A 15,719-nucleotide genomic window follows, 5' to 3' on the forward strand; every position below is an offset into this window, starting at 1 on the left:
TTTTAATTTGCATTTTCTTGATTATTAATGAGGTTGAGCATCTTTTCATATTTCTCAGGCTTTGCTATATGCTCTTTCGTGAACAGCCTTCTTATGTTCTTTGTTTGTCATCCTGTTTTCTGTTGGGCTGTTTGTTTTACTGATATATTTATGTATTGTTTTACAGATTTTTAGGAATTAAAAAATAATTCTGGATATTAATTCTTTGTGTTTTAGTGTGTTATCTATGAGATGGCTTTTAACTGTCTTTGTTGTACGGAAGTTTTAATTTTTGGTGTACTCTATTTTACCAATTTTTTTTTTTGTTGGTACGTTTTACAATTTTATCTTTAAAAGGCCTTTCTTAACCCAAGGTTATACACACACACACATACACATGCACGCACCCCTCACATGTACACACACACATTTCTCTAATGATTGATATGATCACTCTTAACCAGTTTTGGCCATTTGATGAGTCATTGCTGTGGGAAGAACTTGCACCTGCACATATGGGACATAGATGGAAGCCCCTCAGTGCCCATCAGGAGGGTGTGGTGGGATGGGCTGGAGCACGGATGTTCTTTGGAGCACTATGCAGCGGTCAGAAAACATGGGCAGATAGCTGTGTGCTGGTTGGAATCTAAAACTCACTATTAAGAGACCAAAAACTGCAAAACAGTGTATACATTCAGTACTGTTGATGCTAGAAAGCCATCCTCAGGCCTTTGGATTTCCCTACATGCACATATACATTCTTGCATAGGAAAAAGTCTGGAGGGATTCTTACCACACATGAGAGCACTTACCTCTGAGGAAGGGCCTGGGAAGAATAGAAGGAGGATCAGAGGTGTGAAGAGTATTTACATATGACTCCTGTGGTTGCTAAAGGTAGTTCCCACATCCCCTCACTCCCAAGCCTCCTAGGCTTTCCCTAAAGAACCTGGAGGGGGCCCCATCATCAAAAGGTGCCTTGGTTCACTCTGGGTGCTTTGCCTGTCTTGTCTGTATGTGTCTTCTGGAAGGGGCATTTGAAGGTCACAGCCATGTGAGTCTTATCTGCATCCCCGACACTGGCCACAGGGTCTCACCAGCCACAGGTCCCCTGCTACTTTTCTTCAGTGGCAGTACAGCCTAGTTGTGGTTGGAGTTGCATCTGCCCCCTCCAGCCCCTCCCTGGGAGACACTGATCTGCTTCCTGTCACTTGCTGTGAGTTTTGCCTATCCTGGAATGCCACAGAAATGAAATCATACAGTTAGGTAAGCTTTTTATTGCACATGTGTACGTGAATGTGCAGAGGTCCTAAGTTCACGACTCCATGCATTTTCACTCCCTGAATACACCCAAGGAGAAAGCACCCAGATCAAGGAATAAACCAGCACCCCAGAGGCCTCTCCTGTCTCCTCCTATGTACCATTCCCACTCTCCTCCCCAAAGGTAAACACTCTTCTGGCTTTTATCACCTTTGATTGCTTTTGGCAAGTTTTAACTTTATTTAAAGAAATCATGTAGTATGAACTCTTCAGCGTCTAGCTCACGAGATTCCTCTGTATTGTAGGCAGCAGTAGCTGGCTTGTCTCATTGCTGTGCAGTATTCCTTTATGCAAATACACCACAGTGTATTTGTCTATTCTATTGTTGCAGACATTTAGTTTTCTACTTTGGGCCTAGAGACCAAGGACCTAGGACCAGTGTGACCCACCTGTGCTCTAAGTACAGCTGCCATAAACATTCTTGTATGTATGGAATTGAGATTTAAGACTGACAACTTAGGGAGATTTTGGCCCTGGAGCAAACATGTTTTAGTTCCTTCCCAAAGGTCTTACAATAGATGAGGCAGGTGAGTGAAACTGGGATTAGAAGTTGCTTTTGTGAATGGGTCCTAATATGAGATGTGAGTAAGTGAACCTCTGTGGGGGTAACAGAAGAAGCATTTTAAGAACACAGATTAGGGCCGAGCCCGTGGCGCGCTGGGAGCGCAGCGATGCTCCCGCCGTGGGTTCGGATCCTATATAGGAATGGCCGGTGCACTCACTGGCTGAGTACCGGTCACGAAAAAGGCAAAAAAAAAAAAAAAAAAAAAGAACACAGGTTAAACAATGCTTCATCATGGGTGGTCATTACCTGTATTTTATAGGTGCAGACATTCCGCTATCACTGAGGGAAGAGGTCTGGCATTCTCACCCCTCAAGGATCTGTTTGGTTTTTTAGTTTATATCTAATTCTTCTTCTCTCTCTTTTCTGTTTTCTTTTCCAGGCTGAAATGTCTTCCTCTAAGGAGACAGTAATTGAATTCTGCCCTGGCTTGTCCCAGTATCAGATCTCCTCCATGATGGAAGCTCATTGTGGATTGTTCAGTTAATACATTGTACAGATTGTATTTATATGTAAATTCCTGCTGTAAAATAATTTCAAAACCTTGACATTTCAAAGGCTGCTTTGAAAGGTTGCAGAAAGTGGTTTCTATTTTTAACTTCAGTTAGTGTTAGAGGAAAAAATTCAGACTGAACAGTTTAATTAAAGTGAAATTTTTCGATTTTCTTTTCAATTTTTTTATTTTCTAGAACTTTAAAAAAGAAAATAAAAGGGAAGGCTTTTCTCTGGTTTTGATGTGAAGAGAGCTGAGTCCAAATAAGGACAGTTTGAACTCACTGAAGGATGTGTGTGCGAGAGAGGGTGGTGGTTGCTTTCCCTCTTGCTGTTTCCTTGGGAGTGGGGCGCCACCCTCTGGGGATTGCTGGTGGTGGCCAGGAGCCCAGTGGGCAGCGCAGAGCCAGGGTCCTGGCAGAGGGCCTGAGCCTCTCAGGGTAGATGTCACTAAAGTGTCTGAGACAGGCGGTGAGACTGAATGGGAGAATGTGCACCCACAGCCTGGGTCACACCAGCTCCAGGTCCTTGCTCTGCAGCCCTAGGTCCCTGCTCTGAGGCCATCTCGTGTGTGCTGATGAGATCTTTTTCAAGAAGTGGACAGATTTTTTACATTATGAAGGGAGCATCATAGATCAGAACAATTTTAAAAGGAGAGAGAAGAAGGAAGAAGATTATTTCTAATTTTACCACCCAGAGATGGGTGGAATAATATTCCTCAATGTTTTGAAATAATTCTATCCAGTCTTTTTCTAGCCAGGGGTCTGCTATCTGACTAGAGGTGGCATTTTGTTCTCTATTACTTCCATTGGCACTGTGATCGATATTTCATTTCCCTCATGCTCTTATAAATTGTGTGAACCACCCCTTATAGCTGCATGTTATTTCATACAAAGGCCATTCCGTAACTTGACCATTTCTCTGCTGTTGGAATGAGGTGTGTTGGCCAAGAGCCCCTACATAGGCAAAGAACACACAGAAATCGCCCTGTGACAGGGAGCCGGCAAGACTCAAAGGGAGGACGGGCAGGAGGATGGGGTCGCTCGCTGGTTTTGCAGGTCTGCCTCATTCCTCTTCTGCCCAGAAGGCGGAGCCCATTTTTCTAGGAATAACCTCATTCCGCGGTGGGAGGCACCACCTTTCACCTGGCTGGCGAGGAGGCAGCGAGATCGTCAGGTCAGGGTGGCGCGTGGGTTCCAAGGGCCGGGTGCAGGGCGTGGGCTCGTGGTGCCACCGTTCCTGGCCAGGCCCTTGGGAGGCCACCGGCAGGCCGGGCTCTGTGATGGCCTTCCCGAAAGCCCCCGGCGAGGGCGGGAAGCGTTCAACCCCGATCGCCACCAGCGCGCATTGGCCCCGCAGGCTGCCCTGGGCGACCCTAGTGAGAGCCTTCGACGGTTTCAAGATGTCGCTCCCGGAGGCGCGCCAGGACCGGATGCTGGCGGCCACCCTTGATCCCCTGGCCTTGGACAGAGCCCTACCGCCGCCCAAGAAGGACGAGACGCGGGAAAAGAAGTTCTGGGGTGATCACGAGCCGCTCTCCAAGGTCAGAACTGTCCCCGGGGTGAGGGGGCAGTGGCCTGTTCCCCATACGTTGTAGTGGGGGTGGGAGAGGGTGCCGGGATGGCGAGGTCCCCATGGGGGACCCCCCCCTGGCTTTGCCAGGGACCCCAGTGAAGTTCTGGGCCCAGTGCCCTATTTGCGGCACACCCTAGCGGGCAAAGGCTCAGAAGTGGCTGCGGCAGGGCCAGCTGGAGCAGGTGCGGGGTGGCTGGGGCTTCCCCCGCTGCCGCGCTGGAGAAACAAGGACACCTCTGGGGAGAAGACGCTATTCCTAAGCTGCGTACCCTGACCCAAGCCAGACCCTGTGTGGTCTCTGCGGGGCCACAGTCCCAAATGCCCCCGAGGGTCGGTGAAGGAGCTTCAGGAGGAAAAGGAAGGAGAAATCTAACAACACTACGCTGTATTCTTGGTGATGTTTGATGGACACTGCATTGATAAAGCAAAGGGTGGTGGCTGGGAAGAGAAAATCATCTGTGAGCAGAAGGAATGCCTGGGGATGGAAAAGAGGACTTCTACACCAAAATCCCTCCTGGAGGCTTTAAAATCAGAGCAGAGAACTGAAACAGAAAATTAGAAAAGCTTATGGGATTCTCTCAGAACGCAAAGGAAGAATAGAAAGAAACACTAATTATGAGAGAAAAGCTAAGAGGCATGGAGGAGACACCCAGAAGAGCCAATATACATATAAGAGTGTTGGAGAGGAAAAGTAATATACATGGAAAGAAACAGTGAGCTGAAGACACAGAAAGAGACAGTCCAGTTTGGTACAAGATTGGAGGGAAATGTAACTATGCCTGACGAGAGCCTGAGTTGCAAGCATAGGAAGCAGAAAAGCCTGGGATCAGATTAAGATTGAGGCTGCTGTAGTGGTCAGAAGAATGTGGTGCAGCAGAATCCACAACAGGGACTGTCACTTGGCTGACAGCCCTCCTCCCCCAAGGGGAACATTGGGGTCTCCCTGAGGGAAGGCTGAAAAGAAAGCAAATTTGCATTTCAGTGCTTTGTTGTGCTTTTACTTGTGATATTCTGATTTTTAAGCAAAATTAAAGGAGAGCACAGCGAATTTTATTTATATTCTCAATAGAACCCAAGGTTCAAATTCAATAGATGCAAAAGTTTTTTTTTTTTAAACAATGAAAAGTGTCTCCAGCACCCTTGCCCCCCCCCCCCAACTACCTCATTTCCGCCCATAGGGAATACATACCCTTACAGAGATATTTTATGTGCATACCAGCAGGAATGCTCCTATCCTTGGGGAAATATTTCCTACCCTCTTTTTGTTTTTTACATAAGTGGATGCATACCATACACCCCTTCTGCACCTTGCTTTTTATCTTTCCACTTAGTGTATTGTAGAGATTTTACATATCGGCACATAAAAAGGTTCCTTGTTCTTTTTTTTGTGGATGTATCGTATCCCATTGGGTAGCCATCCCTGATTTATTTATCCAGTCTTATGAATGCACATTCGGGTGGTTCCTCATGTTTTTTGGCCTGGGTTTTTATCATCTGCTAGGCTGACAGATACGGAGAAGTTCTATAGAGCTCTGAGGGCGAAGTTCGTAACCTAAGAATTTTCTACCTGGCCAAAGTGCTGATCCCTGACAAGACAACAAGAAAGGCATTTTCTTCAGAGCTGCAAAGATGCCTCACTTGGAGGAAAAAGTTACTCAAGGGAGCATTCGGGAAAACAAAGAACAAAAAATCAGAACTAAGAAGTTAAGTAAAAAGGTCTAGAATAAAGAGAGAGGAGCAAGGACTGAAAACAAAACACTTTGGAGTTGTTTATGTACTGAGCTTACTGTGGTTGTGTGCTCAATGCAGATGTTAACAAGTGATCCTTTAAAATGAAGGCGCACAACGCAGAAATAGTAATGTTCCAAGGCCAGATGATGTCATCAACATCTCTGAGACGGTCTGCTAAAGAACGCTCTCAACGACAGCGTTTTATTCTTGGCCTTGATTTAATGCACGCTCACACGCAGATGTGTCACAATATGTTTTTAATAATTGGCCCCCAACCTCCCCATGGATTCCTGGAGCATTTAAATTGAAGTCCGGAGGTCTGGCCATGACCTTCCAGGTCATTTCAAATCTGGCGTATCTCCCTGTTCTCTCCTTCCCCTCTGTTTACCGATCTTCAAGCAGGTCCGGCCTCAGGTGTCCTCACTGTCCTTCTCCCCACGGAGCTCACACCCTCCCTCCAGCGGACATCACCTCCTGGGGAGGCCCTCTCTGACCGCCGGTCTAAAGCAGCCCAGGTCACTTGTCTACTCCATAGTTTGGCACGGCCTGAGGTCCCCTCCGGTGGGAGCAGGAATCCTTTCAGTCCCTGCAGAGCTCACTGGCTGCCAACCGCGCACTCCTCGCGCTTGCGCACTTGGCTCCTCGGTTCCCCTGGAGCCGCAGCACCTGGATCAAGGCTGCATGAGCCGAGACGCTCCAGATGTAATTTGTTGAACAAATGAATGAACGCCACACGTATGAAAAAAAGAACCATTTTCTTGCTTTTATACAAATTGGACTATACTCTGCATGGCTTTTGTTAGCGCCTCCGAAACGTAACCGCCCCCAAAGGACTATGCACAGAAAAAAGTCTGAAAGGAGGTCCCCAGAAGGGTCCGCAGTGGGGGTGGTGGGATTGTTTTTCTCCTCTTGCTGATCTCCCTTTCCATGATGGAGTTCTGCTTTCGTACTTGGAGAAATAATCCAAACCCGTGGCGTTGCCGCGAGGCAGAAGCAGCTGCGGGGTGGGCGGAGCTGGGGCCGCGAGGGGCGGAGCCAGGAGCCAGGGAAGTGGAGTCTCGTCCCCAGGGCTGGAGTCTGCCCCTGGAAGGCGTCCCCAACGCGCCCGCAGCCGCTGCATCCGCGGCCACCTCCAGTCCGGTTTTGCCTACGCCCCCTGGCGGCCGAATCCGCGTCCCCGTGTCCCCGCGCTGCCTGGAAGCAGAGCCCAAACCTCTGGTCTCTGCGTCGCACATTCCTCCACAGCCCTTCACACTCCCCCAACTCAGCGTCCACACATCCCCGCACACGCACTCCCAGTAATACGTCGCCGTGGGGAGGAGGGGGACAGGGGAGCAGAACACTTTCAGGCTTGCTCCTTTTATCCTTTTGTTTCCCGTTTTCCTGAGCTATGATTCACATACCGTGTAATCCAACTATGTAAGGTGTACAATTCAGTAGTTTTTCGTGTGTTCACAGTGTTGTGCAACCATTGCCATAATCAATTTTAGAACATTTGCATCACCCCACAAAGAAACCCCATACTCATTTGCTGTCATGCCTTATTTTCCCGTAATCTGTCCTCCCAACTCTAGGCAATCATTCCGTACCAGCCAGTCGCCAAAAAAAAAAAAAAAAAAGAAAAAAGAAAGAAAGAAAAAAGAAAAAAAGGAAAGGAAAGGAAAGAAAAAATAGACGAACTCTAGGCAACCACCAATCTACATTCTGTCTCTATAGATTTGCCTATTTTAGACCTTTCATAGTAATAGAGTCAAGCCGTAAGTGGTCTTTTATGACTTTTTTCCTTAGCATAGTGTTTCCAAAGTTTATCCAGGTTGTGGCATGTATCAGTACTTCATGCCTTTTTCATTGTGGAATAGTATTCCATTATATGGCCATGATATATTTTATTAATTCATTCATCAGTTGATGGACATTTTGGTTGTTTCGACTTAATGAATAATGCTGCTATGAACATTCTGTACATATATACAAGTTTTTGTATGTCTGTTTTCATTTCTCTGGGGTATATACCTAATAGTGAAATTGCTGAATTCATATGTTTAACTTTTTGAGGAGCTGCCAAACAATTTTCCAAAGTAGCTGCACGATTTTACATTTTCACTAGCAGTGTATGAGGGTTCCAATTTTTTCACATCCTTGCCATCACTTATTATGTGACTTTGATTATAGCCATCCTAATGGATATGATGTGGTATTATACTATGGTTTTTATTTGTATTTTCCCGATGGCTAATGATGTTGAGAATCTTCTCATGTGCTATCAAACAAAGGCATATCTTCTCTAGAGAAATGTCCATTCAGATCCTTTGCCTAGTTTTTAATTGAGTGGTTTGTCTTTTTATTGTTGAGTTGTAAGAGTTCTTTAAATATTCTAGACATGAGTCCCTTATCAGATATATGATTTGCAAAACTTTTTCCCCGTTATGTGGTATTGTCTTTTCATTTTTTTTGGTGTTCTTTGAAGGACAAATGTTTTTAGTTTTGGTAATGTCCAGTTTATCTATTTTTGCTGTTGTTGATTGTGCTTTGGATGTCATATCTAAGAAACCATGCCTAATGCAAGTCATGATGATTTGTGGTAAGGGTGTAACTTCATTTTTTTTCATGTGGATACCCAGTTGTTCCCACACAATTTGTTAAAAAGACTTCCTATTTAAAGTCTTCCTATTTAATTGTCTTGGCAACCTTGTCAAAAATCAGTTGAGTAGAAATGTGAATGTTTCTTTCTGGCCTATCTTTATGCCAGTACCATAGTGTAATTAGTTGCTGTATGTGGTGGATTGAATTATGTCCCCCCAAAACTCCATGAAAGCTTGAATTGTGTCCCCCAAGTTTTATGTATTAGAAACTTAGTCCCCACTGTGACTGTTAAGAGGGTGGGAAATCTTATTATGGTTATTGAAAGGCGAGGCCTTGAAGACATGATTGGACTGTAGGATTGTGCAGTAGTGAATGGATTAAAAATGATGGTCACGGGTATGGTTCTGAGGGCTTTAAAAGAAGAGGAGAGTCTGTCTCTCTTTCTCTCCCTACTCTCTCTACTTCCACCATCTTGCAATGTGAGATGCCTGGGTCACTGTTGCCACCACCAGATGGACTTTGGACTTCCCAGTCGCAGAAACTATAAGCAATAAATTTTGTTTTTCTTTATAATAATCACCCACTTTCAGGTATTTTGTCATAAGCAACAAAAACAGACTAATACACTATTTGTTTCTGTTGTTTATGACAAAATACACTAATATGCTGTATTAGTCTGTTTCTGCTGTTTATAATGAAATACCTGAAACTGGGTGATTTATAAAGAAAAATGAAATTTATTGCTTACTGTTGCTTTGCGTTACTTCGCCCCCCACAGATTTGTCACCCCACTTCCCCTGGGTGACGGAGATGCAAAGGATTACTCAAAGCCTATCGCTACTGAGCAGTGAGAGGCCCCGAAGTGGTTAATCTCCTGCAGGAACCCTCAAGAGAGAGGGATCCCTTCCTTGGGAAATTAACACCGAATTGGGGTTCTTTCCCTGCATTTATTTTCCAGACCAGGAAGTTACAGGAAGAGACATAGGTGGGGTTATAGTTTAACAATATAGGCTGGTAACTTTCAGTGAAACAAGCCAGATGACATTCCAGTAAGGCAATTAAGTGGTTCTATCAACAACAGTTTGATCTTAGCAAACATTCCTTCCTATAGCAATTTCTCAGTATCTTTATATAACAATCAGTAACTAGTCTGTCTTTGAGCCAGCAACCTGCTGTGCTACAATCCTTATCTTGTAACAGAGACTTATAGCCTGAGGGAAATTTCCAGTCCTTGCAAGGTCAATGTTTGAAACTGCAAGGCTTTGGAAAACCAGGCCATGTGAAGTACCTATGCTTTATAGTATATTCCACACTTACAGTTTCAGAGGCTGGGAAGTCCAAAGTCCAGGGAACACATCTGGTGAGGATTTTCTTTGGTGGTGGCTTTACAGCAATGCAGGGGTCTCACATGGCAGAAAATGGTGGAGCAGAGAGAGAGACTCTCACATGCTCTCATTTTAAAGCCCTCAGAACCATGCCCCTAACCACTATTAAACCATCAAGTTAATCACCTCTTCAAGGGCCCACCTTTCAATTACCATATTAGGATTTCCTACCTTCAACAGTTACAATGGGAATTAAGCTTCTGATTTATGGACATTGGGGAACACAATTCAATCAATCCACAACAGTTGCTTTGCAGTGAGTTTCAAAATAAGGAAGTGTGAGACCTCTGCCTTTCTTCTTCTTTTTCAAGATTATTTTGGCTATTCAGGTTCTCTTGAACCTCCCTATAAGTTTCAGGATCAGCATATCAATTTCTACAAAGAAGTCAGCTTGAATTTTGATGGAATGGTTTGGAATCTGTAGATCATTTTGGAGAATATGGTTATCTAACAATATTAAGTCTGCCCATCTACGAACATGGGATGTCTTTCCATTTATCTATGTCCTTAATTTCTTACAACAACGTTTTGTAATTTTCAGAGTATAAGTTTTATAGTTCCTTTATTCCATTTATTCTTTCTGATGCTTTTGTAAATGGAGTTTTTAAGGTTTTTTTCTGGATTGTTCATTGCAAGTGTTTAGAAATACAATTGATTTTTGTATATTGGCCTTGTACCCTGCAGCCTTGTTGAACTCATTTGAATTCTTTTTTCAGATCCCATTTAAAATTCTGAGTGGGCACCAGCATGTTGTGAGTTCCTGTCACTTCTGTGTGGATGATACGAAGCTCCTCAGTGGCTCCTATGACTCCACTGTAAAGCTGTGGGTAGGTGGCCTGGTGTTAGTTTCTCCTGGAACTGAAATATCTCATAAGCTTAGGCATCTCTTGTGGACAGTCCCACAGTACTGAGTTCCCTGACACTCCAGGATGCCAAAGGTTTGTAAGGCCTTCTGAGCAAAGTGTAGGAAGGAAGAGAAAGTGAGGGTCCTCTGTAGAGTCAAGTCCCCAGAGACAGATGAAGTTAGTGTAGGTGCTGCCAGCTGCAGCCATAGCTGTGGATCTGGACACTCAGTTCCATCCACAGAGACTGGTATAGGCTGCGTGGTCTCAGAGGACAGAGAGGTGGCCTAGCCTGGGACCTGCTCATGGGGAGTGGTTGAGAGAGGCAGGCCTGAGCCCAGAACAGCACCCCAAGGTGCAAGAGGCACGGGCACAAGGGTTAGGGGTATGATGTTCCGATGAAGTTGCAGAGAGGTGGCCACGTGGAATCCTTCCAAACTCTTGTGGGCATAGCCAGCAGAACCTGGCAGGCCTGTCTGGGGACAGTACTGGTCAGTCAGGAGAGGGTGAGAAGGGAGCAGGGCTGGGGGATGGCAATGGCTACCAGGGGCCAGGCTGCAGATGGCTGTGTAGTTGGGTCTGTTGACTATGGGGGAGGACAGTCAGTTGGGAGTTTTGCTATCTCTCCTGGCTTCAGGGACAGGAAGGGGGACAGGGTGGAGTGAGTCAAGACTGGTTCCTGGGTTATAGTTTGGGTAACTGGGTGGAGGATGGCCACTCACCCTACAGATGACCTCAGAGGAGCAACTTTTGTGTTGTCAGTGGGTGCCAACGCCAAGCTGACCAGGCAGAAGTGGTTGGGGGCTGTCCAAGTGGGTTCAGACCCCACATTTAGGACCCACTAGCTGTGTGACCCTGGGTGGTTACATGACCTACTGGGCCTCCCTGAACCTCCCCATGCCTATCAGGACCAGCTGTGTGCTGGGGCTGCCCCAAGGCCTTCCTGCCCACACTGGGCCCCAACAGACCTCCACCCGCTCCCTCTGCTGCTGCCCTTACAAACGCTGTCACACCCAGAGCCCCCACAGCCTGAGAGCTCCATCTTTTCCTTGTTGGGAAAACTGCTGGTTTCTCTGGAAACCTCAGACCCCTTCCTAACCCTCTGGGGTAACAGGGAAGCCCCAGGGTTGAGGGGTCTCTGCTGTTGTCATCGTCCAGAGGGTGGGGGATGGTCACTTTCCAAGTGTGTGTTTTGCTTTGTTATCTTCAGATTCTTCCATGTTCTTTTCTCCTTTCGAGTCAGCAGAAGGACTCAAAGGGGTTTCAGTCTGTGTTGGCTGAAGGGCTCTTGTCTCCATAAGGAGAAATCTGCCAGTTTCCATTTTGGTCATTGCCCCAAAATTAGGAGCATTCATCGAGATGTCCTTGGTTCCCCACGGTGGCCTCCTTACCCTTGCTGCCCGCCTGTCCCATGCCCACCCACCCCATACAGTCACTTACGCCTCTGCCACCTCTTATCCCTCCTTCCCATGAGCCAGCCTCTCTCTGTCCCAGGAAATATGTCCCAGTGTCCCCACCCCCACCACCAATAACATTTGTTGTAAGGGGACTTTCCACCCCTGCCTATCCTGAAAAGCTGTCGACACATCTTTGCTACCACAGACACCCTTCTGCTTTGGTTTCCTGCTTTGTGCTCATTGAATTCTCTTGTTATTGACCATCAGCATGATTGGTGGCCGCTGACAGTGCCCCACGGCTGGGTGTGCCACAATTTGTTTTAGCCATTTCCCTTTAGATGGACACCTAGACTGTTGCCAGTGTTTTTGCCATCACCTACAATGCATGCTGAACCTTTTGAGGCAAAAGACCACAATCCTGGTTATTTCCTTAGGAGAGACCCCCTTAGAGTAGAATTGCTGGGTCAAAGGGTGTGAACTTTTTAAAAAAAGTTCTTGAAAGATACTGCTAGATTCTGCAAAGCCTCAGAGAATGAGAAAATTATCTGTTTGCAGCTCTGCAGAGTGGTAAGTTGCCATCTGGTGCCTGTGGAATTTTGTTTTCTGTGTATGCCAAGGATGGTGAGGGTGTTCTTCCTGCTTGGGGGAGGTGCTGGAAAGTCCTTTCGCCCTTTGAGGCTGAGTGGGAGTCGCAGGACTATGTGGTTCTCATATATTGCTTCTGTAGAGAAGCTGAGTGCTGATACTGGCCTCAGTTCATGATTTCAGAGAACACGGCAGTGACCACTCTCTCTCCCTCTCTCTCCCATTGATTTGAGGATGCTGCTGATGGATCTGTGGTTCGAGATTTTGAGCAAGGGCCCAATGCTCCTGTTTTAGAGTGCAGTGTCACAGCCGACAGCAGAAGGTGACCTTTCTCTTGTTTTACACTGAGAGCAAGCAAGCAGGCCAGTGTACAGGCATGTCAGTGACAGTTTTGGTTGCTTTTCAAAAAATTTTAAACAGCAAATAAACAGCCATATTCCCCTATGTTGGCCGCAGGGTTTGCATTTTTCTGCTGTGAGAATCAAGTAAACATGACAACACTTTGAAAATTTAAAGTGCTTAAAAGAGAAAATTTATTGTGGCTTATACAAAGCCAGTCTGAATTTTCTTTGTGAAGTTTCTTTTCTGTAGTCACATGGAAACTGGTGCAGCTGAAAGGAGTGTTAGCAATTTAGTCCAGGCCCTCATTTCCCAGGGGAACTGAGGCCTGGGGAAGCAGGAGCATGCCTGAGCTGTCATCCTGAAAGGGTCAGGCTGGGAGGCAGTGACACACAGAGAAGGGCCTCTGGGATGCATTTGCTTAAATCCACTCACACAGATGTGAGATGGGCCTGTTACAAACAAGGGAATTTGCTTTATTATTATCATTATTATTATTATTATTTTTGGCGGCTGACCAGTAAAGGGATCTGAACCCGTGACCTTGGTGTTATATGGCTGCACTCTATCTAAGTGACTGAACTAACCAGCCAACCTGAGAATTTGCTTTGAAATGGGGTTACTTTTACCTTGAGCAGCAGCTACAAAACTAATATACTAATATAAAACTAGTATGGGGATTTGAGTTTCATGAGAATTTATCTTAGACAGAGGACACACTTTGCCACAGAAACATGCAATATAAGAAGACAAAGGTACATTTATATTTTTTTGCTAAATGTACAAGAAAACATATCAGAACAAAATGAGCAGTCTATTTTAAAGCATTTTCCTGTAAAAAGATAGACATGTGAACAGAGAGGGGAAGTGATCGATCCTTGTCAGTTCCAGAGATCCCCTTAGAAGAAGACATAAATTATAGAACAGAACAAATGATACTTTTAAAGCCCTAAATATAAAAGAACATATTTTTGTTCTTTTGTGGCTGAAGGATTAAGGAATATAATGGTGCTGTAGTGCCTTTTGTATTAGGTTCTCTCTGTTTTCAGTGAGTTTCAGTGGTTCCCAGTGGGGATCATGAACCATCTTTTGAAAGATTATTGTGTTATTTGCTCAGTTATAAAAAGAAGAAAAAGTTCTCCTAGAAACCACAGGTATAATTGTCTCTGTCATTAAGACTGAGTGTTTGTCATTTTATTTCCAGAATTATTGCAGCATCCTATGATAAAACAGTGAGGGCTTGGGACCTTGAAACAGGCAAGCTGCTGGTACGTATGCCCTGCCCCAAGGGGTCATTGTGGCATGGGATCTTGACTGGGCCTTAGGTAGCTTTGGGCTGGACCCAGGGTGAGGGGAGATGACAAAAGCTCCAGTCTTCCAAGAAAGGAGGATTTTCTCAGGGACCCGAGATGCAGATATAAACAGCACCCTATGGTAGCCATTTCTTGCAAAGTCTGGAGGAAGCAGATGAGGGAGAGTGGGCAATGGGGGAGGAAATCATCCTAGAACAGCAGAGAGGGCTTCTGCTTGAAAGATGGGAGGGGTTTGAATGTACAGAAAGAAGGTGTGGGAGAAAGGGATGGCATTCCAGGATGTTTGGATTGGATGAAGTAGGAAGTAGGGCTGAGGCCATGAGACAAAGGCCATATGGCCCAAGAACTAGGGCTCCAGGCTCTTCCTAATCTGCTCTGCCTTTAGCTTGGAGGGAGCCACCTTCCGTCCCTCTAAATAGGCCTGAAATCCCCTCCTTCTCCTATTTGCCTGCCCAGGCAGCCTCAGCCCTGCTCGGGGGCCTGCTCCAGGCCTCCTGTCTCCACCTCTGCTGTCCGTCACATAGCAGCTCTTTATTCCCCTCTCCTTTCCTCTTATTTTCTCTCCTTAAAAACAAACAAACAAAAAAACCTTTCTTCTTAGTACAAAGGTCAATTTATAGTCATTGTAAAAATTTTTAGAAAGACAATATAAGCCAAGTTTATGAAAAAAAAAACAAAAATACTTTAAAACCACCACTCAGAGATTATAGTTAACATCTTGGTGTCTTTTTCTCGACACACATGTTTACACATGAGCATAGACAAGTATGTTTTGTTAGCAAACATACTGTCATTATGCACATGCTTTCTGGGCCCTGACTCTTTTCCCACTTAAAAATCAACATCTCCTTTTTCATGGATGTATGGGATTCCACTAAACAGACAGGGCAGGTCTTATCTTACCATTTCCTGTTATAGGACGTTAAAGCTGTTTTATTTTTTTCTATTATAAGCAATGCTACAGTGGGAACCATTTACATATTTTTTTATACATACACTTCAATATTTCTTGAGGATATATAACTAAACTTCATTGATAATTTAAGTGGTATAGAATCATGGAGCTTTTAAAAAATGCATTCCAGAAAGCTGTGCCAACTCATACCCTAGGCACTTGAGGAGAGATCCCTATTTCCCATCCTCATATGCCAGGTATCATGGTTTTTTTAGAAAAATTAGCCAATTTGGTAGGTGAAAAATGTTTATTTCTTCTCTTATAAATTTCCTTTTCTTGTCTCTAGCCAGTTTTTCTATTTGATGTGTTTTTCTTTTTCTTCTTTAACCTTTATTTAGTAGTTTTATTTATTTTTGTTGCATAAGTAATCCATGCCACTTGCCAACTATAGAGCAGAATTAGTTATCTACTGCTGCTTGACAAATTATTCCAAAGCCTAGCAGCTTCAACGACATTTATTATCTCACATGGTTTCTGACAGTCGGAAATCTAGGAGTAGCTTAACTGGTGGTTCAGGCTCCGGTCTCTTGTGAGGTCATAGTTAAGAAGTCATCTAGGGCTACAGTCATCTTAGGCTCCACTGGGGCTGAAGGGTCCCTGTCCAAGATGGCTCACTCACATGGCTGCAGCAGGAGCCCTCAGTTCATTGCCATGTGGGTCTCCC

General features: G+C 45.1%; 2 protein-coding genes across 3 annotated transcripts in view; both read left to right on the forward strand.

The window, feature by feature from the left end:
• The window catches only part of GPATCH1 (G-patch domain containing 1), a 41,569-nt gene extending 39,069 nt beyond the window's left edge, over nucleotides 1–2,500 (forward strand). For both annotated transcript variants that reach the window (XM_063111507.1, XM_063111508.1), the window contains one exon: nucleotides 2,241–2,500. In XM_063111507.1, the coding sequence (XP_062967577.1) occupies nucleotides 2,241–2,271 (31 nt within the window). In that variant the 3' untranslated portion in view covers nucleotides 2,272–2,500. The remainder of the gene's footprint in view (nucleotides 1–2,240) is intronic.
• Nucleotides 2,501–3,383: 883 nt separating this feature from the next.
• Nucleotides 3,384–15,719, forward strand: part of WDR88 (WD repeat domain 88) — a 38,561-nt gene continuing 26,225 nt past the window's right edge. Inside the window, exons 1-4 of the mRNA XM_063109932.1 lie at nucleotides 3,384–3,893; nucleotides 10,341–10,451; nucleotides 12,682–12,770; nucleotides 13,992–14,055. Coding sequence (XP_062966002.1) covers nucleotides 3,384–3,893; nucleotides 10,341–10,451; nucleotides 12,682–12,770; nucleotides 13,992–14,055 — 774 coding nt within the window. The remainder of the gene's footprint in view (nucleotides 3,894–10,340; nucleotides 10,452–12,681; nucleotides 12,771–13,991; nucleotides 14,056–15,719) is intronic.

The sequence above is a fragment of the Cynocephalus volans genome, chromosome 10 (genome assembly GCF_027409185.1).
Source record: "Cynocephalus volans isolate mCynVol1 chromosome 10, mCynVol1.pri, whole genome shotgun sequence".
In the NCBI taxonomy this organism is placed as follows: domain Eukaryota; kingdom Metazoa; phylum Chordata; class Mammalia; order Dermoptera; family Cynocephalidae; genus Cynocephalus; species Cynocephalus volans.